This window comes from Rhinatrema bivittatum, chromosome 2 (assembly GCF_901001135.1).
Source record: "Rhinatrema bivittatum chromosome 2, aRhiBiv1.1, whole genome shotgun sequence".
Classification (NCBI taxonomy): Eukaryota; Metazoa; Chordata; class Amphibia; order Gymnophiona; family Rhinatrematidae; genus Rhinatrema; species Rhinatrema bivittatum.
In genome coordinates, this window is record NC_042616.1 from 273499126 (window position 1) to 273525916 (window position 26791).

General features: G+C 46.6%; 1 protein-coding gene across 1 annotated transcript in view; it reads left to right on the top strand.

Moving 5' to 3' along the window:
* CDK13 (cyclin dependent kinase 13) overlaps positions 1 to 26791 on the top strand; it is a 284521-nt gene that overhangs the window by 138215 nt on the left and 119515 nt on the right. The window contains 1 exon segment of the mRNA XM_029589531.1: positions 19106 to 19162. Coding sequence (XP_029445391.1) covers positions 19106 to 19162 — 57 coding nt within the window.

Sequence of the window (26791 nt, forward strand, 5' to 3'; positions counted from 1 at the left end):
CAACTTCGCTATGTGAGCGAGTCTGCGCTGGGCCCAAGTTCTTCAGGCGAACGCAGGTCTGTCGGCGGAAGAGGCATCACAGGCAGACAGGTTGGAGGCAGCAATAGTGTATGGGGCAGATGCTCTCACGATTTGCTGCGTACATCCGCTAGATCCATGGTGGCATCTGTATCGGCGCGCCGCCTGCTGTGGCTGCGCAACTGGGCTGCAGATGGTTCGTCCAAAGCTCATCTCGGGGCACTGCCCTTCAAAGGGAAATTGTTGTTTGGCAAGGAGTTGGATGATTTAATGGTTTCTCTGGGAGAGAACAGGGCTTTTAAGCTTCCCGAGGACAGATTCAGGGCGCGCTCCTCCTTTCCGGCCAGGTCCCGTTTCCGAGGGCCCAGGAAGTCGCGTCATCAAAAGTCTACTGGTCCTTCTTATAGGTCAGCTTCCTCCCGAAACCCTCAATGGCAGCAGTCCTTTCGGGGTAAACGCTTCGGTAGACAGGGAGGAGCCCCGTCGGCGACGGAGCCCAAGTCTTCACAATGAAACGCGGACGGCCCATCCCTCACCGCAGCCCCAGCACGTCGTTCCCAATGTGGGGGCGCGGTTAACCTTGTTTGTCGAGGAATGGGCCAGGATAACATCGGACCAGTGGGTCCTCAACGTGATAAAGCACGGCTACGCATTAGATTTTGTTCGTTCCCCAGCAGACAAATTCCTAGTCTCGTCGTGCCAGGCTCCCGAAAAGAAGGCAGCAGTGCTAGACACCATCCGGCGCTTGGAAAATTTGGGAGCCATTTTCCCCGTTCCGATCAGTCAGCACGGCAAAGGACGTTACTCCATTTACTTCATTGTTCCAAAGAAAGACGGCACGTCAAGACCAATCCTGGATCTAAAAGGGGTGAACAGATGCCTGCGCGTGCCTCACTTCAAAATGGAGACTATTCGTTCGGTGATCGCCTCGGTGCGTCCAGGAGAGTTCCTGGCCTCACTAGATCTCTCGGAAGTGTACCTTCACATAGGCATTCAACCGTTGTCTCAACGATTCCTAAGGTTCTGCATCCTAGGGCGGCATTACCAATTCAGGGCTCTCCGTTTGGTCTCGCAACAGCGCCTTGTACTTTCACGAAGGTGATGGTCGTGGTGGCGGCGCAGCTACGCCGGGAGGGTTTTCTAGTTGATCCTTACCTGGACGATTGGTTGATTCGGGCGAAGTCCGAGGATCAGTGTCGGCTGGCAGTGGCCAGGGTCCTACAACTCTTGCAGTCTCTAGGCTGGGTGGTCAATTTCAACAAGTCAATTGGTACTCACACAGACCTTGGAATACCTTGGAGCTGTATTCGACACGAAACGGGGCAGGGTGTTCCTATCGCAGGAACGAAGGTGCAAACTGCAGTCTCAAGTGAGGCGCTTACTTTCGCTCCGCCTACCACGGGTCTGCGATTACCTGACGGTCCTGGGTTCTATGGCCTCCACTCTCGCATTGGTCCCCTGGGCGTTCGCTCATCTACGGCCATTGCAGTCGTCCTTACTATCCCGCTGGAAACAGGTTTCGGAGGAATTCTACCGTCCACTTCCACTCGTAGGCCGGGCGAGGTCCAGCCTGTCCTGGTGGCTCGATTCCAGTCATCTGACCTGTGGAGTGTCGCTCCTAGTGCCCAACTGGACAGTGGTGACCACGGATGCCAGTCTCTCCGGTTGGGGAGCGGTCTGTCTAGGAAAGTCAGTCCAAGGCCTGTGGTCAGCGTCTCAAGCTCGATGGTCTATCAACCGACTGGAGACCAGAGCGGTCCGTCTAGCGCTACAATCGTTCCTACCTCTGCTGAGGGGAAGGGCAGTCCGAGTTCTGTCGGACAATGCAACCACAGTGGCCTACATCAATCGCCAAGGCGGGACGAGAAGCCCACAGGTGGCAGAGGAGGCGCGGCTTTTGATGGCTTGGTCGGAACCAAATCTCGGCAACATCGCAGCCTCTCACATCGCCGGGGTCGACAATGTTCAGGCGGATTTTCTCAGCCGTCATCATCTGGATCCCGGGGAATGGGAGCTGGCTGACGAAGCATTTCGCCTCATCTGCAAGACGTGGGGTTTTCCCCACATGGACCTGATGGCCACGTGCCACAATGCGAAGGCTCCGCGATTCTTCAGTCGGCGTCGAGAAAGGGGAGCAGAAGGGGTCGATGCATTGGTGCTTCCTTGGCCGACGGATGTCCTGCTGTACGTCTTTCCTCCATGGCCGATGATCGGCAAGATTCTGCGGCACATAGAATTGCACCCGTTCAACGTGATCATGGTGGCTCCGGAGTGGCCGCGCCGTCCGTGGTTCGCGGACCTCGTTCAGTTGTCGGTGGCTCCCATGCATCTCCAGGGGTTCGCGGGGCTTCTCCGTCAGGGCCCTGTCTGTTTGGAGGATGCGGATCACTTCTGTCTCGCGGCATGGCTTTTGAGAGGAGTCGGCTAAAGAGGAAAGGTTACTCTGACGCGGTGGTAGCTACGCTGCTGAGGTCCAGGAAGCAGTCTACGTCCTTGGTGTACGTCCGGGTCTGGGTAGTCTTTGAGGAGTGGTGCGTGCAGCGGGGTGTGGATCCCATTGCCGCTTCCGTATCTGATATTCTGGCTTTTCTCCAGGCTGGTCTGGCCAAGGGTTTGGCATGCAGTTCTCTGCGGGTCCAAGTAGCGGTGCTTGGTTGCTTGCGGGGTAAGGTCCATGGTTGCTCCCTGGCTCTTCATCCGGATATCTCCCGTTTTCTCCGGGGGGCTAAGCATCTCCGTCCTCCATTGCGTTTCCCCTGTCCGTCCTGGAACCTTAATTGGGTTCTTTCCACCTTGTGCTCGGCACCGTTTGAACCCTTGAAGCGTACAACTCTTAAGGATCTCACATTGAAGACTGTATTCTTGGTGGTGATTGCCTCGGCACGGCGCATTTCGGAGTTGCAGGCTCTCTCCTGTAGGGAACCGTTTCTGCGTATTTCCGATTCGGGAGTCTCCTTGCGGACGGTCCCTTCCTTTCTACCTAAGGTCGTGTCGGCTTTTCATCTGAATCAGTCAATTGAGCTGCCCGCTTTTGCGGCCGGGAGCTCCTCTGATCCTCAAGCAAGGGACTTAGAGGCTTGATGTGCGAAGATCCCTTCTACGCTACCTGGAGGTCACTAATTCGTTTTGGGTAACAGATCATCTGTTTGTTTCGTTTTCTGGTCCAAAGAAAGGGGCCGCAGCATCCCACTCGACGATTGCCCGTTGGCTAAAAGAGGCCATTGGGAGAAAACAGATTCCCGTGGGCCTCAGGGCTCACTCGACACGGTCTCAAGCGGCGTCTTGGGCGGAATCTTCGCAGGTGTCGCCTCGATTTGCAGGGCGGCTACCTGGAAGTAGTTACATACCTTCATTAGACATTACCGATTGGATGTTCAGGCTACTGATTCCGGGGGGTTTGGAGAGAGGGTACTCCGAGCGGGACTCTCTGCTTCCCACCCTCGGTAATTTAGCTCTGGTACATCCCAGGTGTCCTGGACTGATCCTGGTACGTACAGGGAAAGGAAAATTAGTTTCTTACCTGATAATTTTTGTTCCTGTAGTACCAAGGATCAGTCCAGGATCCCGCCCGCAGCGCTGCGTTGAAGTAACGGAGAGTCCGCTCAGAGTTTTTATTAGCTAACCTGGTCGCTTGTTCGCTCTCCTGGTTGGGGAGTCCAGTTTCTGCAGGGGTTTGAAATTATGTTCGTTTTAATTAGTTAGTTGATAGCTAGTTCTAGTTGCATTTCTACTTTGACATTACGAAAGACTGAGGGGCTGTGACTGGCACAGGGTCCTATATGGCTCAGCCCACAAGTTTTGGTCTGTCTCCATCTACTGGTGCGGAGTCACAACCCAGGTGTCCTGGCCTGATCCTTGGTACTACAGGAACGAAAATTATCAGGTAAGAAACTAATTTTCCTATGGTGCATGAGGGGCTGGCATTGTGCTTCAGTTGTAAGTATTACACATTGCTAGGCAGAAGACCTGGATTCAAATCTTGGACCAGGACTCTGTTCCCAGCCAGGGCTGAGGATGCTGTAAAGACAGTATTCATAGTCCTTGGTAGGAGGGAGTCTGTCATCATTCAGCAGCAACACTTAGCATCCAAACTTAGGGTCCATGTTAGATGTGTTCTGGAGGGAATTGTAGTTTGTGGCCCTCGATCAAGGATTGTTGCGGTGATAACTGAGTAAATAATCAAAAACAGTGTTAATCAGCGAGGGTTCCAGAAATGACAGAAAATGGAACAGAGTAGGTATTGTTTAGAGGGGAGGTAAGGAGAAGGTAAGTCTGGGTAAAGGAAAGAAAGCAGGAAGAATATGAAGTAATTCGTGTCACTAAGTAAGGTTACACATTTGGAGAAGGGATAGTTTCAAACTCAGGCACATCATCTTCGTGCAAATTTCATGTTGGTCCAATAAAAGATGGTATAACCTGCAGAGACCCTAGGGTAAAATGATTTCAATGAAACAGGTGAAAATAAAAATTGAAGAGGAAGGAGGACAAGAGTAGCAGTGTCCATTGTTGCCCACAAGTATCTACCATGACCTCAGTCGATTTTGTGACTGTCAGGAAGAGCAGAAGCATAGTACATAATAAAACAATGTTAACGGAGAGGAGCCTAGTGGAGGCAGAGTAAAGTAAGGAATTGTTGGAGCTGTGTTTGACTCCTGCCATGCAAGGTCCTGCTTTCCCCTGCTTTCGTACTGACATTGCTATATGACCGCTGCTGTGCCAGATTTTCCTCTCAGCAACCAAAGCAGTACAGAGATGGAGGCTAAGAAAGGAATGGGGTTAAAAATTGAGATTCAGATAATAACACAAGGATACACAGGCTTATTTCTAACCCATCTGTTCCTCTCCTTTCTCTCATCACCAACTCAAATATCAAATTAGTTAATTTTTTTAATAACATACATCCATGATTTCTATAGAACAGATGTCTGCCCAATCAAATCATTTATCGTAAAAGCAAATCAGTACTTGCCAGCTGAACTTATATAGTGACTTCTCTCACTGGAGATACAATCTCTGGGATCCTGGTGCCAGGACCTTTATTTGAAACTGCTTGGAAATTCAGATTGCCCCCACTTAATATCCTTCCCCCTCATTCTTGTCTTGTTATGGCAATCATGGGCCCTGAATCTAACCAGTTGGTGTCACCCTTGAACGATGACATGACTCCTTCCTCTCAAGGACTGTGAATGTGAACGCTGCTTCTGCAGCATCCATAGCCTTGGTTGACCCGGGAAGGAGAAGACCTGACTCAGATCAAGCTAAGGACTTTGCACAGCACTGCCTCTAAGCCACCAGGTTGACCACTAGAGGCGGAGCCATAGCTAGCCTATGGCCGATATGGCCTCAGCCATTGTTGCCATCCATGAGGGGCACCATCACTTTCAAAATTTGCTAGAAAATCCACTGGACTCCCCTCTACCAATTGGTGCCTCAAGAGCTCAGCTGCCAAGGGGAAAAGAGCTGCTGTACCAGCTTTTGCAGTCTCGGGGGTAGAGGAGCGGTGGTGGCCCCCAAAGCAGGACAAAAAAAAATCACCAATGCTGCCCTCTGCCCATGCGCAGTCAAGAGCAGAGGGGCCTGCAGAGATGCAAGAAGCAGCATCGGCCTCCCTCCCCTGGAAGTCAGGAGCACCCCCTGCCAAGCAGCATCAGCCTCTTCCATTGCATTTAGGAGAGCGTGAGCTGTGAAAACAAAGCATCAGCCTCATCCTGCAGCCTGAAGAAGTACTGCCCTTGGAACTGCATCGGCTTTCCATCCCCCCTCAGCAGCCAGAATGAATACAGCTCACAGAGCAGCAAAAGCAGCATCCACCTGCCCAGCCATGAAGTATCATAGGCCTCCTCCACCTCCCCTGCGTTTAAGAAAAGCATGGCCCGCAGACTGGGGAAAAAAAACCCCAAGGCTTCCCATTCTGCCCCTGCAGTCAGAAGAAGCATGCCTGCAAAGAGAGCGACAAAGGAGCATGTGTGAGAGAGAGCAAAGGACCATGTATGTGTTTGTGATTGAGCATGAATGTATGTATGGTTGATCATGTGTATGTGTGAGCACGTGAAAGCGAGTGAATGAGCGTTTGTGCATGACTGAGCATGAGTAAATGGGCATGTGATTGAGCATGTATGAGAGCGGAGCATGTGTGTATGAGCATGTGTGAGAGCAAACAAGCATTTGGGTGTGTAATTGTATATGTAAATGAGAAAACGAGCGTGTGCATGTGAGTGAACAAATGTGTATGAGTGCATTTGAGAGGGTGAGTGTGCAGTTGTGTATGTGAAAGCGAATGAGCGTGTGCATAATTGAGCATATGAAAGACAGAAGAGTTTTGTGTGAGCATGAGAGCACAAGTGAGTACGTGTCTGAGCATGTGAGGGTAAACTAGCATGTTCGTGTATAATTGAGCTTGTGAGAGTGAACAGGCGTGTTTGTGTGAGCAAATGAGAGCAAACAAGCTTGTATGTATGATTGAGAACATTTGTGTGCAACAATCGGCTCCCCCCATCACCCCACTAATCCACGACATTCTTAGAGCATCTGGAAATCAAATGTTCCCAGGTATGGAAAGCGGGAGATTTATTAATCCCTGTTAGTTATAATTATTGGGTATTTAATGTATCTGCTTGCTGTTTTGAATTATTTTGCATATTGAAAAGTTTTATGAGTTTTTAATTATTGGCTGCTGTTCTATTTGTCAGCTGTTTTGAAATATTTTTTTATTATGGTTTTACTATTATGTTTTATATTTATTTTGTTTATGAGGAATGGCGATGTTTGTTTTTCCCTTGTAACACTGTATACAGAGTTTGGCGTTTTGTGGTTTCCAGTTTAGTATTTGCACATTTCTATATATAATTTATGGCCTCTTTATTTTGTATTTCGTGAGGGATCTGTTCTATACATGTGATAGAAGTGAGGTATTCTGCTAGCGTGTATGTTCTGTGTAGGGATCTATAGCATCCTGGCTTGTTCTCTTTTACTAGTAAGAGGTATATTGGTGTTTTAGGATCTAGTATAATATTTTCAGTGTTGCCTTTTCATAAGTAGGATATTTGAGTGCTGGCAGTTAGGACTGTTTTGATATGGGAGATTTACAATATTGTAATTGCAAATCAATACATGGCTTTCCCAGGGCCAAACCCACACCCAGCATGTATTACCATAGGTCTAATATCATATGGGTTCCAAGTGTGTCTTTTTTTTTTTTTTTTTTTTTTTTGCAGGGTTTCTGGTTGGCATCCCAACAGTACATGTACATATAAGTGATCTCTTTACCTCAAAGTCCTTTCTCATGTAGAATCTGTTATTATAAATGCACAATTTTGAATTGTGTATGGGGAGGGTGCAACCAGGGAGGAGGTGGGTGTAAGGTTCAACTAGGGTGCTCAGCCCTAGGGAAGAGTGGAAGGTATCATTGATTGGAAGATTACTGTGGAAGATAGGGGAGGGGGGAGAAAAGGATTTGGAGATGAGGGGGTTTCAAGAACACAAGAGGATGCAGCTGTTGAGGGGAAGGACAAGGGGAGCTGAAGATGGTAAAAGGAGCAGCTCAGTGAGGGGGAAGATGGAGGACTGAGGGAGCAATAGAAGGGAGATTTGGGGAGGAGGTGTGTAGGATTGGCACAGAACTGAAGAGAGAGAAGGAATGAAATCTAGAGTGAATAGAGGCAGAGGTAGAAGATGAAGAAAAAAGAGAATAAAAGGGAAAGATCGATATTAGACAGGCATAGGGAGGTACTGAAGAAAACAGGAGCGAGATGAAATAGAAAATGAATAGGCGACCAAGAAGAGGAAAGCAGTATAGAGATGATTAAAGTGATTAGAAAAATAAGTCTAGACAGAGTAGAAAAAAGCATTTTATATTCATTTTAGTGAATGAACTCTGTCAGTTTTGGGAATGTTCAGCTCATATCTTATTTTGCACAATACAGTAGGAAATGTATTTCTTTTTCTCTGGTGTTGCATGTCATGCAGAATCTGTTTTTTTGGGGGGTTTCCAGTTCAGTTTTTGAATGTAGACATATGGCGCCAGGATCCCTGTATTGTTTCCAATTGAGCTGGAAGCCCATAGGGGCAGGAGGAAAACTACTGGATGAAAATGAAAGCTCCATTTAAAGGAGTGTCCTGGCTCATGGGGGTCGTGTTATGTTCAGGTTGAGGGTGCCCTTTTTTACTTGGCCATAGGTGCCAAATAGCATGGCTAAGGCTCTGACTAGAGGTACAGTGTGGCATATCATACCAAGTACTAAATAAATATGGTATAGAAATGAGCATTCATGAGTTTAGGCTATCCTATGATAGCATTCTTTTATTAAAAATAAAATTGTTTAAAAGGTATTTTTGGTTTAAACCCACTTCTGTCTATTGGTTTGCCTGTGACCTGACCCTGGGAGTCTTGATACATGAGGCAGGAGCTGTCCATGTGCACTATGGGGGAATTTTCTGCTTAAAGTAATAAACACTGAAGGTTCTCATTCTCTCTTTATATGGAAAATGAGACCTTAGAAAAAAACAATATGTGGTTATAGTTTTAACCTGCTTCATGGGCTTTTCTCTGATTGTACCAAGTCCTCTTGAATTTGGCATACACAAACATTGCACTTCCTATAGTTCCAAGATCGATAAAGTATGTTTTCAGAGGACAAGCAAGATGGCAGTCCTCGCACATGGGGTGACATCATTGGATGGAGCCCAGCCCTGAACTTTGATCTCAGAGGTTCTAGAACTTTCAAACATGCCATATTGAGCATGTGCAGCTGTAGTTATGCTGCCCCCTAGATAGAGTGCCTCAGCCGCCTCCTTCCCCCCCCCCCCCCCCCCCCCCCCCCGCATGTTTGTCATGGTATTCAGCTTTGCTCTCATCTCAGTTTTGGTAATGTTTTTGTTTTTTCTGGAGCTGCAGCTGTTTTTTCTTTACCTTATGATAGTTTTATTTATATTTTCCCTTTTTTCTGTCTGCCAGTCGCATGGCGGGCCTTAGTTGCTGTGCAGCTCTTAGCAGAATCTAATTCTGTCTATTATGTTTCAATATTCTTATTTGTAATTCAAGAACCTCAACACAAATTTTAGAGTGTGAAACATCTGAAAGAGAACACTTCTCTCTGCCAGAAAATATAATGGCTCTCAAAGTACTTTTAACATTTTCATCTGTCACTCTTCTCACCTTCCGCCCCCCGACCCCACCATCCACCCTGATGCCCATCTTATCCAAATCCAACAAAATAGAATGCATCATTATATTCTCAGCTCTATTTGCAACTTCAAAGAAAAAAGACAAATTTGGACACATTCAGAATCAAGCTTTGAACATTAGGCGGCGATATTTGGTCACAAAGTGCATATTGAAGAGATGGGAAATATTTGCAATCTACCTTCTCTGCATATTTTTCCTTAATACATATCTGGTACACCAAATTTCATAATTGGAGGATCTGTATCCAGCCAGTGTTGACATATTTGTTTTTTCACCAGTAAGACTTTTCTGTACCTCAACTTGGTATAATTAGTATCAAATTTAGTCACGTAGATCATCCCACAAAAATATCTTAACATTGAGAGGGAGTTGTATCCCTATGACTAGAAAAAGATATTATTGCACTTTATCCCAAAAACATTAGACTGTCCCACAAGTCCAAAATTGGTGACCTAAAACCCATATGCTTTCCCCACTTCCTTTTTTTATTTTTTTTTTTTTACAATTGTCTGTCAGCCAGCCTAAATTGGCAAGCACATTGTGGAGACATGTAGAAGTGATGCAGAAATCTAAATTTTCCCTCAGACTTACATTGGTAGTGAGAGCTCCTAATCTCAAACATTTAGAATAGTCAATTGTCACTGAGATGCCAAATTCCTGCACGCAACCCTAGACAATGTTATCAAATTATGGACTAGTAAGTTGTTTCTGTAAAAACCTATATCAAAAAGAAATAGTATGACGACTAGGGTACTCCAGGTCAAATTTCTCAGATAAGTAATCCCACGGAGGGTTCTGAAAGTCTGGAAGATGGAGTGAGTGGATATAGTGTCTGAATTGTAAGTAGGAATAAAATTGCGCCTGTGGGATATTTATATTCATTACGAAGATATTGAAGTGAGTGTATCTGATTTTTACTGTCAATCAAGTAAAAAACGGTCTGAAGTCCTTTCGCATAGCAATCTGAAAAAACTTGTGTGCATCCCAGGATTAAAATCTCTATTTCCCAAAATTGGTTAAAAAATAAGGCCACTGTCGCAATCGTGAGCAAAACCAACACCAAGTTTTAAAATTGGCAAAATTGATATACTGCTTTGTAGGTGGATTGGCAACACATGCTACGATTTATGTACTATATATCTTAGAGCTAGAGTCAATCTCCAGAGGTGAATAAAAGCTTGTATTCATGAGCCAATCCTCCAAGTGTCTCAAACTGTAAGCTATATTAGTCTTATATTAGCTAAACCCAGGCCCCCTGATCCCACGTTTTCATTAAAATTTGGAGAGCTATGCATGATTTTGAATTTTGCCACACAAACTTATGCATTTGACATTCCATCCCATCTATTTCTTGTTTGTTCCAATGAGTAGGTATCGTTTGTATAAGATAACATTTGTGGAAATATCATTTGATAAAGTTCCACTCTTCCTGCTAAAGAAAGTGGGTACTCCATCCAATTTTGCAGTTGCTTTGTGGTGGCCGCTAAGGTAATGTTAGAATTAATTTCCTGCAGCTTTTTTTGGCTTGTCCTTTTTGTTACATGTAAACCGGTACGATGTGTAAACAGCTACCGGTATATAAAAATGTTAAAATAAATAACCGGATCTTTATGTAATTGAATACCCAGATATTTAAATGAATCATGATACCAAAGCAGGGGAAAATCCATTTCCAAAGCTATTTTTTACTTTATGGTTGGCAAAGCTTGTGATTTATCTAAATTCATCTTTAATGCTGTTAGATCACCATAGTGCTCAAGTGCGCTGGAAATGAAATTTCTGGGTTTTTAATGTGCACTAAAATATCAGCAAAGGCTTCTAATTTAAACTGAGCATCACCTACCCTCCCCATTGGTATCCCATAAAAGTTAGGATTTTCCCTGATATTTTTCAGCAATGGTTCCAAGGATATAAGGAATAATAGAAGACAGAGGGCATCCCTGTCTAGTTCCCCTGCCCAATTGGAAAGGAGAAGATTGAGAGCTATTAACACAGAGGCCTGAGGTTTATTTTATAGTAATTCAACAGTCTTCTGAAAATTATCCCTCTATCCCACCTTCCTTAAGTGTAGCAAACAGACCAATCCACACAATCAAATGCCTTCTCCGCATCAAAACTCAGTAAAAGAGAAGGAATTTGCTTATTTATAAACACCACTAACAACAACCCGCATCTGAATCGCAAAGACATCACACCATGGACCAACTTTGAACCAATATCAACCACTGAAATGGAGAAACTAATCAAATCATTAAACACAGCCAAGCATGAGCTCGACACCATACCAACACACTCACTAAAAGAAATCTCCCAAACCATCATGCCAACCATCACGGCAATAGTAAACAAATCATTAGAAGGAGAACTTCCATAAAACCCATCTTAAAAAAAAAAAAAAAAAAGAATCTGGACCCGAACAACCTAAGCAATTACCACCCTATATCAAACCTTTCGTTCCTCGCCAGACTAACAGAAAAAGCCGCACTTAAACAATTGAACGATCATCTAGATACAAACATTTTATACCCCACCCAGCACGGCTTCAGGAAAAAGCACAGCACCGAAACCCTACTCATCAATCTATCAAACACCATCCTAAGAGGTTTTGACAATGGTCAACGATTCATCCTCATACTACTCTATCTTTCAGCCGCGTTCAACACAGTCGACCACAAAAGCCTAATCTCCAGGTTATCTGAAATCGGTCTAACAGGGAAAACGCTAGACTGGTTCACATCTTTCCTCCAAAACAGAACTTACAAAGTAAATTTCAGCAATCACACCTCTGAAGCCATCCCGCTCCAGCGTCCCTCAAGGCTCCTCGCTATTGGCAATCCTCTTCAACATCTGCTTATTACCACTCTGCCAACTTCTTTCAAGTCTCAGCATCACTTACTTCCTGTATGCCGACGACATTCAGCTAATCTTCCCAGTAACAAACAACATAGAGAACACTTTGAATGTCGCAGCCACGACCATCAACAAAATCAAACTGATATTAAATCAACTGAAGCTATGCATCAACACTGACAAAACTGAATGCATGCTAATAGAAAGAAGCAACTCCGGAGATTACCAGAATCGCTCCATTGTCATAGACGACAACCTCATCAAGTTAAAGGAATACGCTAAAGATCTAGGAATCTGGATTGACCCTCAGCTCAACCTTAAACACATCAACATGAAAATAAGGTTTCCACAAGCTAGCAGTCCTCAAACACCTCAAATCTTTATTAAACCAAATAGACTTCCGAACCATTCTCCAATCCTTAATTTTCTCAAGCATCGATTACTGTAACTCTCTCATGATACGTCTCCCCAAATCAACATTACATCCCCTTCAAATTCTACAAAACGCCACCGTGCGAATCCTCACTGGTCACAAAAGAACAGACCACATCTCTCCTGTTCTAAAAGATCTACACTGGCTCCCCATTGAAAAAAGAATAGAGTACAAAACTCTATCAATCATCCACAACTCCATCCACCACAATGAACATGACTACCTCAGCACCCTCATCCAAATTCATCACACTCAATGCAACACCAGATCAACTAACAAAGCACATCTAGAGATCCCTTCAGTCAATACAGCCAAACTTACCACACCCAGAAAAAGAGCATTCTCAATTGCTGGACCACACCTCTGGAATACACTTCCAGTCACTCTTCGTCTTCAAAGTGACACCAAAATTTTCAAAAAACTACTCAAAACATGGCTTTTCAAACAAGCATACAAAGAGGGGATAGGATAACCGACCAAAGGCCAACACCCACCAGCCCAACTCCACCCATCTCCTCCCCGCTCCCAGCACCCTAGCCCTCCCTCCTCCCTTCTCCTTCCCCAATCCCTCCATCTCTCCATTGACTAATCCGATATCTTCTTATACCAAACCAGATACCCACCATCTATCCTTCATCCAATTTTTATCTATCCACTTCCACTGTCACTCATTATTAACCAATTTTTCCACTGTTATCCGAAATTACAATGTTAATCAGTTATTGTTGCTCCTCTGATTTAACTGTAGATCGTTGCTGAAAAAGTTAACTTGAAGTTACCAATGCTAATCATTGTTATTGTTCATCTGATTCAAATGTACGTTGTAAATGTAAACCGGAGTGAAGGCCAACACCAATACTTCGGTATATAAAAAAACTTACAAATAAAAAATAAAATAAATTTTACTAGCTTACGAGGCCACAGTTCTGTGAACATTAAGGGATGATCAACTACCTATTCTATTTCTTATTAAATACTGCACCTACAGTTTAGTTTGTCCTCTCCTTGTTCTGTCTGTTTTATACTTCTGTCGGGTGCTGGCAGAACTGATAGAATGCAGTCCATTGGTGATCCGTGTAGGCTGCTGAGCCTGGGATTCACCTGGGCTCTACCCGGGCAGGAGTTCCATGTTTCACCGATTGATCAACTTTGGAGATTCGGACGGTGAAGCGATCGAGGACCACACCATTCCTGTGGGAGGGAGGGGGGGAGCTCATCCTCCCCACATTCAAAGAAACTAATTTCCATGGGCGGCAGGAGCCCTAGAGATGTAGCCTCCCTCCTGCTTGTCTGTGGTGGCAGTGCAGTTTCCTTGTGAGAGACTGAGCAGGAGCCTGGGCAAGCAACTTAACTGCTGCACCTTCAGTGCCATGCCCAATAAAGTTTACCATGCACACCTGTGCCAGTGCACCAGCGATCTGACACATCAATGTCAGGACTGCATTGGGGATCAGGACCACTGTTTAGCACTATGGTCAACCTTGATGCCATCGAGGTGCATGATCACTCTCAATGCCATAAGGGTCATCAAAAGTGCTGTGCACACTTCGAGCATACTGGCTGGATCTTTGGTGCCATGTTGGAAGGTGCTGTAGACACATTGGGCACTATGGTCTTAATGCACTGGAGGAATGGCATCAACATTAGACTCATTGAGTGCCTTTGCCTCGATATGTTGGACTGGCAGCACCGATCTCTAGTGTCAGGGTCTGTACCGTCAGGGACCAGGACTGCCCTTGATGCCATTGGAGCTGCCCTTGTTGCATGGCCGCCCTTGACGATATTGAGCACTGTTGCTGAGGCACTGGGATCACCATTGAGCGCCCTGGTCACCTATGAGGCTATTGACCTGAGAGCCCTTGAGTGCCACTAAAGCCCTCGAGCAGCAGGGGTTTCGGGCCTTGGATAACCTTGGTGTTATCCAGTACCAGGGATGCCATAGACCTGAGGTATCCTGGAGTGCTGAGGATTCCAGTATCCAGTGCCCTTGAGGTTCTTTTGTGCTGTCCAGTCGAGGCACCAAAGGGCATAGTGTTGTCCCATTATTGGCCTACGGCTGTCTGGCACTATGAATGCAGCTGATCTCGCAGGCCCTGAACTGCTGGGATTGTGGGACATTGGAGGCCCCGCCGGGCTTCATGGACAATTGGAGCTAATGAGTGCTAGGGTTGCTGTCGCGTCTATAATCAGGCATGGCTTCTGGTAAGGGACTCGATCGGGCTTACGGCATTGATACCCTCGGGAGTATAGTGAGCCAAGAGAGAATTGTTGATGGCTCCAGCACTCATCGGTTTCTTTGGACACCAATGCAACATGTCTGTGCTGTGTTGAGACTGCAGAGCTTCTGCCTTCAGGCACCATTAGTGTCCTTGGTACCACCAGTCTCTCAATACCTTCAATCACCGGAGTCTCTATCGATGCTCTTGGGCTGTTGACATGCATAGTCGCCGGGGGGTGGGGGGGCGCTGTTGATGGTTGAACTGGTCAAGCCTGAAACAGAGACAAACACCATCTAAGCCTTGAGTACAGCATCGTTTGGTGCCATTGATGCAATCCATCATTGGTGAGTGCAGAGCGCTATGTGCCGTACGAGTGCCATCACCACAGGCACCAGTGGACATGGTTGAATACCACAGGACACTACTGCAGAGCACTATCGGCCACCATGGACTTTGCTGCTGATGTTGCATGACGGAAATAATGGTGAGCCATTCACAGCGCCATTTCAAGGGCTGTATTCAGCCTCTTGGAGTGCTAGGTATTGGGGTACCATGGAGGTAACGCCATAGACCACTGCCCACCATCACACCATTCTCAGTGCCTCAGTGGTACTGAGGACGCCGATATCATATTGTTCCTAATGACTCCATTAAGAGTTAGTGCATTACTAGAGCACAGCATATGCGGTTGGGTCTTCCACTGCACCAAGCGCCTAAGGCACTGGCAGGTAGCATTCTCTTTGGCAGCACAGTACACAGCCAAACCAGGGTTCTACCATCATTGCTTTAAGATATTAGCTTCTTTGTCTATTCTGCACCGTAGGGTGGTACGGAACACTGCCGAGGAAGGTGCTATCACACTCTGATTGCTTTTTGGCAGTGCCCAGCCACCAACTCTAACAGATAGTGTTTGATCCTTGCTGTGCTATGGGATTCTACCTATAAGCACAACAAATGGGTACGTAGGTGTGTTGTCATCCACAGGATGGGGCACCACTGTATGAGTACTGGTCATCGTGCTTTTACAGCGGATGACACTATTATTCCAGTTGCCCCCTACTGTATGTGTGTGGGTGTTTCCTTTGTGGTGAGCACAACAGGACTGACCTAAGACAGTGTTCCTAGTCGAACCCCTATGGGAGTTGATACTAGGAGAATAGTGTCAGGAGTCAATCCCCTCCCTTAGAAGAGGAGTTTTTTTAGCTATTCCCATGTTAGGAATCCCCTTTGTAGGTAAACCCTGGGGCTCTCTCTTGCAGGTCTAACTCCAAACTGGAGCCTAAATTCTTTTGAATCTGTGCATCTCCTTGTAGGCCAGCAGCGGTGGTTGTTGGACAGTTTTTGCTGGGATCCCTCTGTTGATCAGTGTTGGCCTACCCCATCTAAGGGTGGCTGCAAGGAGCAGATTTGATCGCATATGAACTTCAGCAGTCAGTGACTGTAAACCCAACTTTCACCTGTAGAGTTGGAAGGTTGATCGGGAGGCCCCTTTCACCATTGCTTTCCTGTTCCTTCAGGAAAGGAAAATGCAACTGGGTTTCCAGAGATGTCCTTTGTGTCCCCCTGCCCTGAATGCCTGCTTGGTCCTCGTTCACTGTTTCCCGTAGAAGGGATTTCACTGCTTCTGACTGGCAATCCCTCTGTTCCCCACGGGTTCTAAGAGGAGGTCGGATGATAGTGCTCTTCTTAGGTCATCCTAAAGCACAGTAGGTCTATTTCATGAGGGAGCTATTCAAGATTGTCTCCCAGTCATACTCTGGGTCTCCTCTTCGGGGTAGCTCCCTGGTGAAGATTAGGGGTTTTTCCCATCTACCGTAGAAGTCACCTTTGATACCTGCTGAGCTCAATGAGCATTTTCTATGGATGACCACTATTGCCAGTCATATCCATGGCGAGAGGGGGGACAAGGGACCCCCACAATAGAGGTGCTACTCTTTGGTTGCGTTGGCTTGCAAGCTATACTTCCCAATTTTAGGGATAACCCTATCTGCAGACAGGAGAGTCCTGGTTCTTGCATCAGTTCTATTTACTGGACTGCTCCCAGTATATTATGTATACTTCCTTGGGGGAAGTATAAGTAATCATGGCTGAGGTATTGATACCTAGGCCAGGTTTCTGGGCAGTCTGTTCTGGGAACACACTGACCCTGCCCTGGTATCCTTAGGGTTTCCAGAGCAGTTAAGAAATCCTGTTCTACAAGGGTTTCCACTTGCGGCATCCCTGTTTCCTGTCTTTTGGTGGGATGTTTCTGGATTTCTTCCCTGGGGGGTTTGCTTTGTTTCAGCAGTTCTAAGCAGGCTGAGAGCTGTGTACCTTGGTGGGGGGGAGGGACTCCCTACTGGAGTCAGCAGTAGGTATTTCGGTTGGGGTTGAGATATACAGCCTCACAACTTTTTCTTACCCCTGCAGTCAAGGGGTCTGCCTCCTTGTGTTCTTCACTCCTTCAGACTTCCAGTTGGAATGTTGAGGGGAGGGGAAGAAAAGCTAGGGCATTCATAGTGTATCTTAGTGTAAACCTGCAGGGAACAATTCACCACTTTTTCCCTATTTTTTTGCTAGGTTCTGGCCAGTACTGCCTTCAGCTTTTCACACTTCACTGGGTTGTCCAAAGTGCCTGGCGCTCACCAGAATTATCCTGTAGCCAGAATGGCGAGGCCTTCCTTTGACAGGGTTCAGTGTGAATGAGCTTCAAGCCTAGCTTAACTCCCTGATTGGGGGTTTGGGCTAGCAATCCCATTTCAGGGATTACCTTTCATCCCCTGAAACTCGACGCTGTCATGCATGGTCAACTATGTTTGGTACTTTGGCATGTAGAGTCTGTCACAGACCCTGCAGTTGTTGCTGATTATTCTTCTAAGCATTACTTGGGTTTTTCTGCCCATTGTGCCTATCAGCCAAACATGGAGCTCACTTCTGAAAATGCTTTCTGGGCTTCAGTTGCCAGTGGACTGTGGTTTCTTTCTGGAGGGCTTTCTGGCTCCAGTTTTTTTCAGTTGTCTTGTGACACCTAAGGAAGCTGTGTGGTCTTCATCCAAGAGTAGTTCTCTTGTTTGTTTCTCTAGACCTTTTCCTATATCCAGGAGTTTATAGACCTATTGTTATCAGTTTATGGATTCAAAACCCCGCTTGTAACATTTTCCATGATGTGGAGTATGTTTCTTGCTGGCATTCACATTACTCCCCTGCCTTAGGCACCTCTGCTTTGCATTGGTGTTTTGTCTGTCTTTCTATGGCTTTCTCTTTGTAGAACCCAATTTTTTTCCTGACTAGCCCCCTTTGTGGGATGGCTGCCTCTCAGGCAAAAGGGAGAGAGATGGTGCTTTCAGCACTGTGCAGTTTCCCACTTTGTCCTGCTCAGACAGCCTATACTTGGGAATTATCCGTGGCTGAGGACTGCCATCCTGCTTGTCCTCAGGGAAGGCCGAGTTGCTTACCTGTAACATATGTTCTTCGAAGACAGCAGGTTGTTAGTCCTCATGAAATCCACATGCCTCCCCTGAGAGTTGGTTTCTCCATATATTAACTATATCATGGACTGAGGGACTCTGCCTAGGAGGCAGGATAGTAACTACAGCTGCACATGCTCAGTAGGGCACGTTTGAAAGTTCTAGAATCTTTGAGATCAAAGTTCCAGGCCGCGCTGCATCTGACGTCATCCATTTGTGAATATTAGCATCCTGCTATCCTCAGAAAATACCTGTTACAGGTAAGCAACTCTGCTTATGGTTTTCAGACTTTCTATACACTGAGCACAAACTTCCAAAATTAGAGAGAGGTGGGATAACTGTTTTTTTTTGCATGTGAGCAAGTGAGAAACATTTTTTGTATGTGCTTGTGAGATAAATTGATTGTGGGTGGTACTTTGTACAGGAGGGAGACGTTTGTGTATTTGTGTGAGGGAGTCTTGTGCAATTGAGGCTTTTGTGTGAGTATTTGAGGTAAAGATTACATCTTTGCATATATGTATTGGTAACAAATGCTGTTTGTGTGGGTGTATTTATATGTGAAATAAAGGATGGATGAAGATGTTAGGTGTGTCCTTTCTCAATTTTCCATTGCTGGTCAATTTATGTACATAAATTCAGCATAGGAAATCTGCACCTGTCTGGACTCTATGGGACAAACACTATCTTGTTGCATCCTATGTAGTTGATGTATGCACCTATTTTTCCCAATGATGCAAAACTGAAGTCCATATTTTTTTAAAGTTACGTGTATTAGTTGCAAAAGGACATAAACGGAAATTGGCATTGACATAAGGTGCACTCCAACCCTTCCTGTAAAGAATGCTTAATATAGCTAGTTTATTAGGCTTGGGTATGCATTTTGTCCTGTGTATAATTTAAAAAATTGTACTAATCTGAGCGGATTGAGCAGTTATGGTTTTATTTTTTCCACCAGGGGGCAGATTAAACTTGCAGACTTCGGGCTTGCTCGGCTCTATAGCTCTGAGGAAAGGTAAGATTACAAAATTTAAAAAGAAAAAAATATGCATTTAATTTTATGTGGAAACAAATAGACATAAATTAGTACCAGTCCACAACAGCAAGTATTCAAGATTCCTATCTCTGTGACTGAGTTCTTTACTCATTTTTCCTTATGATAAACTGGTCTTTAGGAGGCTGTATTTTGCAACTGTCAGCTTGTCAATTGAATTTTTTAAACTTCTAGCATTAGCTAATAGATCCATATGGCAAGTGTAGTATCTTGAACTTGGTTTTGCCTCATGAAGCTACAAAGAGTGAACACTGATAGTCATTTATTACCAACAGACTTTCCACCACATAAGCAGCTTGTTTTGTTAGTGTGATACCTGCACAGACTTCACATGAAATTCATAATGGCTAGAGTAAATAAGATTTTAATAATTGTTTTACTCACCACTTGAGTGATCTGAAATCTGGTCGTTTTAACTGATATCACAAGAGAAGTAACATAGTATGATGATCAGCTGTTTCATTGAAAAGTTCAGAGAGGTTAAGCATAAGCAACCTGAGAGTGGCTTTTATCACCAGTGGGACCTCTGAAAGCTAGGAGTTCAGATGAATCATGAAAGAGGAGTTAGGATTTGACTAGTGGATCTAGCTCCTTTCAAGGTATCCAGCATTACTCTTTCATCTAGTGAGAGGTGGTTGATTTTAGTTAAGGTTGGGGTTATTGTGTCGGCTATTTTTTTTAATTCTGTAATGGGTATGGTGTCGATTATGTGGGTAGCAGGGTTTAATTGCTTAATCATTTTTTCTACTTCAGGGTGCGATACCTCCTCAAATTCTGACCAGATACTGACGTCTCTCGTGGGCATCTTAATCTCTTGTTTTGTAGTTATGGGGATTTTTTTCCTTAGATTCTCAATTTTGTCTTTAAAGAATTGGGCTACATCATTGCATTGATTTTCTTGTAGGGTTAGGTGATTGTTTGTATTGTCGCATGTTAGGTTGTTTACTATATTAAATAGGGTTCTGGCGTTAATTGCAAATTTTTCTATTTTTGAGCTGTAGTATTTTTTTGGTGTCTAAGATTGGTTTTTTTTTGTAGTATGCTAGTTTTCTGTACTTAGATTCTCAGTTGATTTGTTTTTCCATTCTTTTTCTTTTTTTCTAAGTATCCATTTTACTTCTTTGATTTGCTCACTATACCATGGATTGTTTAACTTTGGTTCTTTAATGCGGGCCGTTTTGAGAGGATAGTTTGTCTTTAAGAATTTCTGTGTTGTGAGGGGGGTGGTATGAGAATTCAGCTGGTTCCATGTTTTTTTTTATTGGTCCTTTGTGCTTTATCGGGGAGTTAATGAGGAAGTGGTCTGACCATGGGATTTGTGCGTATTCGGTTTTTATGTTTTCAAGGAGGCTACTGTTAATGAAGGTTAGATCTAATGAGTGGCCTGCTTTGTGTGTTGGTTTGTCCGTGATCAATTTAAAATCTATTGCAGTCATTATGTCTAATAGTGTTTGGCAGGTATTAGATAGGGGGAGGGCATCCATGTGTAGATTAAAGTCGCCTAATATTATGGTGGGTTTAGAGGGATTTAGATGAGTTGTGAAAAATTCTATTAGTGGGGAGATATTTAGTTCGAGGAGACTGGGAGGGCAGTAGACCAGGCAGATTTGAAAATGATTAGTATCAAAAAGGGCAATTTCACGATTCATTGGTGATTTGAGAGTAATTTAGTGTTAAATATTTTTTCAATAATTAATAATAATCAGCGTCTTTTATTTATTCTTGGGATCAAGAAGACCTCGTAGTTTTTGTTTGGTAGTTGATTCTTTAGAACTACATCTGATTTTTTTTAGCCATGATTCTGTTATTGCTATAAAATTAGGTTTTGTGTCATATAGCAGGTCCATTATGATGGGGAATTTTTTTTGTTACTGATTGTGTGTTGACTAGAACCTGGGTTGGGGAGCTCATGTGAACAATCTTCAAACCCAAGGTACTTGGATACAGCTCAAAGCAATGTTTCAGATCAACTTCTTAGAGCTTTGAGCTATACATTATGCCCTATATGCATTCAAGGACTGCCTTTCACACAAGACTGTTCTCATACAAATGACAACACAGTTGAAATGTGGTACTTGAACAAGCAAGGCAGCACAGGCTCTTATCTCCTCTGCCAAGAAGCCGTGCAGATCTGGGCCTTTGCCCTTGCACACTCCATGTATCTCCGGGACACTTATCTAGCAGGCATACAGTATGTAGTAGCAGATTACCTCAGCCGACAGTTCCATCCCCACAAGTGGTCTCTGGATCCTGTGGTAACGACCAGAATCTTCCAACGCTTGGGTCAACCAACAATAGACCTCTTTGCATCTGAACTGAATCACAAAGTGGAGAGATTCTGCTCCCTGCACAGGCAACAAAACAAATTAACCATGGATGCCTTCGCTTGCCCCTGAACACAGGCCTCCTAAATGCGTATCCCCAATACTGCTGATAGCCAAAACTCTAGTGAAGTTACAACAGGACAAACCACACTGGAGGCAGAAGTGGCTGTCTCTGGAGATCCAAGATGGCGTCTCAGAAGCAGGACGTGTGAGAGGTGAGCTCCCGAGCTGAAAGGATTTCCACGGAACTATGCCACACACTAAAAGAAAAGGGAGCGTCAGGGTAGAGACCTCGACAGCCCTGACTCCCTCCTCTACACAGCTCTCTATTGGGAACTTCTTCTCGCCGAGCAGTGCAAACGCCCCGGGAGATGTGGCCGATTTGGGCGCCAACGAAGAGCAAACGCAGACGCAACAAGGCCCAAACACCTCGTTGAGCCCTGGGGCTCCCTTTAAACCTCTGCCTCCCGGACTCGCCCTATCCCCGGACTTGGGAACGGAAGCCCGACCGGAGTTGCCGGACTTACCAGACTCCTTCGAGGGAAACCCGCAGGGAGAAGGGTCGAGCCAGAAAGTTAGAGGGGAGGAGATCCTCTAACTTCAACACCGGAGGAGAGCAAGGGCCGAGCAGAGGCCTCAGGAGAGAGGCAAGAACTCTGCAAGGAGAGAACAGTGAGTTATAAAAATGTTACAAGCGTTCCACAAACGTCTAAAATAACTTTGGAAAATGTGTGGGTAGTCCTTATAGAATTGAAGTCATCTATTGAAATCCTGAATTAAATGCTGATATAAACGCAGAATCGCGTTTCTCAGATAGACCCGATACTGTCTGAGCATAAAGAAAAATTTCAGTCTCTTGAGAATAGGGTGGAACTTGTAGAGAAAAACCAAACAGGGCTGATATGTGGAGACACTGTGAATACCAGGAAAATTGAGACACTAGAAAATCAATCTAGATATAAAAATCTTAGGATACTCAATTTTCCTAGTGTCAGACTAATATCTACTTTCCTGGCGTGTAGCCAGATGGACTCAGAACGAATGGGATAGTATCCGCGTGCTAGCAGTTGGAGACGGATCTGACGTCAGCACGGGGGTATATATATCCCCACAGGAAGCGTAGAAACTCAGTAATTTCCGTCTCCAAAGCAGTTTGGAGTGCCTGCACGCTAGTTGAGCGTGCTTTCCAAGACTACTTTAATTTTTTCTCTTTTCTTAAAATTCTAGATTCTACTCTCTACTTTCTGTAAAAATATCGAGCCCCGCACTCCTGCGGTGATACCCGAAGGTCACTCCCCCAGTTGAGCTGCCCGGGGTGATTCCCGTGATCCCCCCGGAGGTTAAGTCCTCGGTCCAGTGGCCAACTCGCGGCAGGGACACAGCCCCCGGGCGAGGTTCGGGTGAGGCTTACGAGGCGCCTCGGTCCCGGCGTGGACGAGGCAGCGGGTGCATATCCTCAAACGCGGTGGTGAAGGTAGTTGCCCGCTCTCCCCGCAGCTGGAGACCGTCTGGGTTCCAGCCGAGAAGCGCCGAGGTTCAGGTGAGGCGTACATCTCGTTTTTCGGGTCTCCGAAGGAACAGAGGATCGGCGGCGTGGCACGCCAAGGAGGACGCCATTTTGTGGGCCTCGTTCAGGTAGGGCGCCGGTAATAGGCGCAGGTTTATTCCTCCTTGTGCATACATTGCCTTATTGTTGTGAGCATATTGAATGCCACTGAGCATGTATTGCTGACAGCATATTGCTGAAAGCCTATTGAATGCCATTGAGCGTGTATTGCTGACCGCCTATTGCGAAGAGCCTATTGAGAGCCATAGTGCGTGTATTGCTAACTGCATATTGCTGTGTGCATATTGCATACATTTGGGCTGTTTTCTTGGCCGCCTATTGCTGAGAACATATTGCGCATATTGCTGCTGCGTATTATTATTGTGCGCCTGTTATATTAAGCGCCTATTGCTGCCGCGTATTATTATTGTGCGCCTGTTGTATTAAGCGCCTATTGCTGCCGCTTATTATTATTATTGTGCGCCTGTTGTATTAAGCATTCAGCGCATATTTTTCAATGGATCAGAACGCAGCAGCGTCTTAAGCGACGGCGCCGCCTGCTTCAGGCATTAAAGCCCTTGGCCTCTGCTCTGCATGCCAGCATACAGCCACACGCAGTGAAGAGCCAGACTCCCTATGTGCCCAATGTGAGGAGGCCGTGGGACCCTTAGGCCAGGATCAGTCTCAGCCACGATTTGTTGACAGTTCCCCAGGGGCTACCCCGGATTTAGGGGGCAGTCTCGACCAATCAGGAATCCCGGGGGATCTTGTACCCCAGCGATTAGAGGCTGCTTCAATTTCCTGGGTGGATCTCTTTAAGGGGATTCATGCCTTCGTACAGATGCAAACGGCTTCCCGTCCAGGCCCTGTGGTTCCTGCGGTGGCTGCGACTGCAGCGGCTGCTGCGGTGGCGGCTCCTGCGGATCCTGTTCCTGGACCCTCACGCCCTTATCGCGAGCGGGACCTCCCGCCGCTGGACAGTCCGGATCAGTCAGACCAGGAGGTCTCACTGGACGAGTCCGAACTCCCGGACGAGGGGGACCTTCCCCCAGGGATTGAGCCATATAGAACCATGAGGCGGTTCTTCCCTAAAGAGGATCTCTCCGACCTGGTGTCTCAGTGTCTGGCAGAATTGGATATTATGGGTCCCAGCGCTTCGGTGCCCTCCGCGCAGAACCTCCTGTTGGAAGGTCTTCGTCCTACAGCCCGCCATTTTCCATTCTTACAAGCGGCACAACAACTGATAGATTTAGAATGGGCGGCAACAGCGGCTTCCTTCAAAGGGGGCCGGGCTCTGACTAGCATGTACCCATTGGCACCGGCTATCCAGGACTTGCTGGCGTGCCCTCAGGTGGACGCCTTGATTAGCGCTGTGATCAAGCGCACTACCATTCCAGTTGAAGGGGGGACGGCCCTCAGGGAGCCTCATGACCGGCGACTGGACGCCATTCTGAAACAGACCTTTGAAGTGGCAGCTCTATCTTTGCGGATCGCAACTTGCTGCACAGTGGTGACGCGTGCCTGTTTGTCACAGGTTAGAAACAACGCTCCAGCGGCAGACATGGAGTCAGCTCTTTCGTTCCTCACGGATGCTGCATCTGACCTGGTCCGGACAACAGCTAAGGGGATTTCATCCTCCGTAGCTGCCAGGAGGCTTCCGGAATTATTCCATGCACCTACCTCTGCCGGCCAGAGTGAGGACCCAGTTACGGTGGTGGTTGCAGTCCAACCACACGAGCAGGGGGTCGAAGATGTCCTCCCCCACGTGGACTCTGCTCACCACAGATGCCAGCCTGAGCGGCTGGGGAGCACATTGCGAAGAACTCACCGCGCAAGGGCGGTGGAACAGAGAAGAATCAGGGTGGAACATCAACCGTCTAGAGGCATGAGCAGTCCGGCTAGCCTGCCTGCAATTAGCTCACAAACTGAGGAACAGAGCAGTCAGAGTGATGTCCGACAACGCCACCACGGTGGCATACATCAACCGCCAGGGCGGAACCAGAAGCCGACATGTCTCTCTAGAGATAGCCCCGCTGATGTCTTGGGCAGAGGCAAATCTTCAGGACATCTCCGCCGTCCACATTGCCGGGAAGGACAACACCACGGCAGACTTCCTCAGCAGAGAAAGCCTATATCCGGGAGAGTGGCAGCTGTCACCCACAACCTTCCAGATGATTGTGGATCACTGGGGGATTCCAGACATGGACTTACTGGCGGACAAGTCCAATGCTCAAGTACCCAGATACTTCAGCCGCAAGCGCGATCCGTTCTCACACGGAATCGATGCCCTGGTTCAGCCATGGCCTCCAGGGACTCTGCTATACGCCTTTTCTCCGTGGCCTCTGCTGGGCGCCATCATCCACAAGATTCAGAAACACCGGGGCCTAGTTCTTCTAGTGGCACCAGACTGGCCAAGAAGACCCTGGTACGCGGACATGAGAAGACTGCTGGCAGGGGAGCCTCTTCCCCTGCCTCCTCTCCGGGACCACCTACGTCAAGGTCCCATCCTCCACGAGGATCCAGCTCAATTCTCTCTTACGGTCTGGCCATTGAGAGGGCTAGACTGAAGAAAAGGGGTTACTCGGGGCCCGTGATAGATACACTCCTCCGAGCTCGGAAATTTTCCACATCCCTTACCTATGTCAGGATCTGGAGAGTGTTTGAAGCATGGTGCGACACTCATGGCACCAACCCACATGTGACCACAATTCCGATGGTTTTAGATTTCCTGCAGGATGGGCTTCAGAAGGGTCTCTCCCTCAGCTCTATCAAGGTTCAAGTGGCTGCGCTGTCTTGCTATGGTCCCAGGAGGGACGGCAAGACCATTGCCAAGCACCCAGATGTTTCTCGCTTCCTGAAAGGAGTCAAGCATATTCGTCCGCCACTGAAGTGGCCTGTGCCCTTATGGAACCTCAACCTTGTTTTGGATTTCCTCGCGGGATCCACCTTCAGACCTCTTCGGGGCCTGTCTCTCCGTTCTCTAACCTTGAAGATGGTGTTCTTGCTGGCGGTGTGCTCAGCATGCCGCATCTCAGAGCTACAAGCACTGTCCTGCCGTGATCCCTTTCTCAGAATCACTCCGGAGGCTATCCATCTTTGCACGGTTCCCTCCTTTCTACCTAAAGTGGTCTCACAATTTCACCTTAACCAAGCCATATCCTTACCTACCACGGCGGGTTTGAAGAAATCTGAAGAAGGGCGTTTACTGCGCCATCTCGATATCGGCAGATTGCTACCCAGATATCTGGAATTGACACAAGAACGAAAGACAGACAATCTGTTCGTCCTGCACAGCGGAAAGAAACAAGGCGAAGTGGCCTCTCGGTCCACCATCGCCCGCTGGATTAAAGATGTTATCAGAGCAGCTTACGTGGAGGCCGGGAAGTCTCTGCCTCTACAGGTCAAGGCTCATTCTACCAGAGCACAAGCGGCATCTTGGGCAGAATCCAGGATGCTGTCGCCTGCAGAAATCTGTAAAGCGGCGACATGGTCCTCCCTCCATACCTTTTCCAGGTTCTACCGTCTGGATGTCCAGGCCAGGGAGGACACAGCATTTGCGAGGGCAGTCCTACACGGTCCTCAGGCAGCCTCCCGCCTAGGCTGGGAGTAGAGCTTTTGTACGTCCCATTCGTTCTGAGTCCATCTGGCTACACGCCAGGAAATGTTGAGATTACTTACCTGATAATCTCCTTTTCCTTAGTGTAGACAGATGGACTCAGC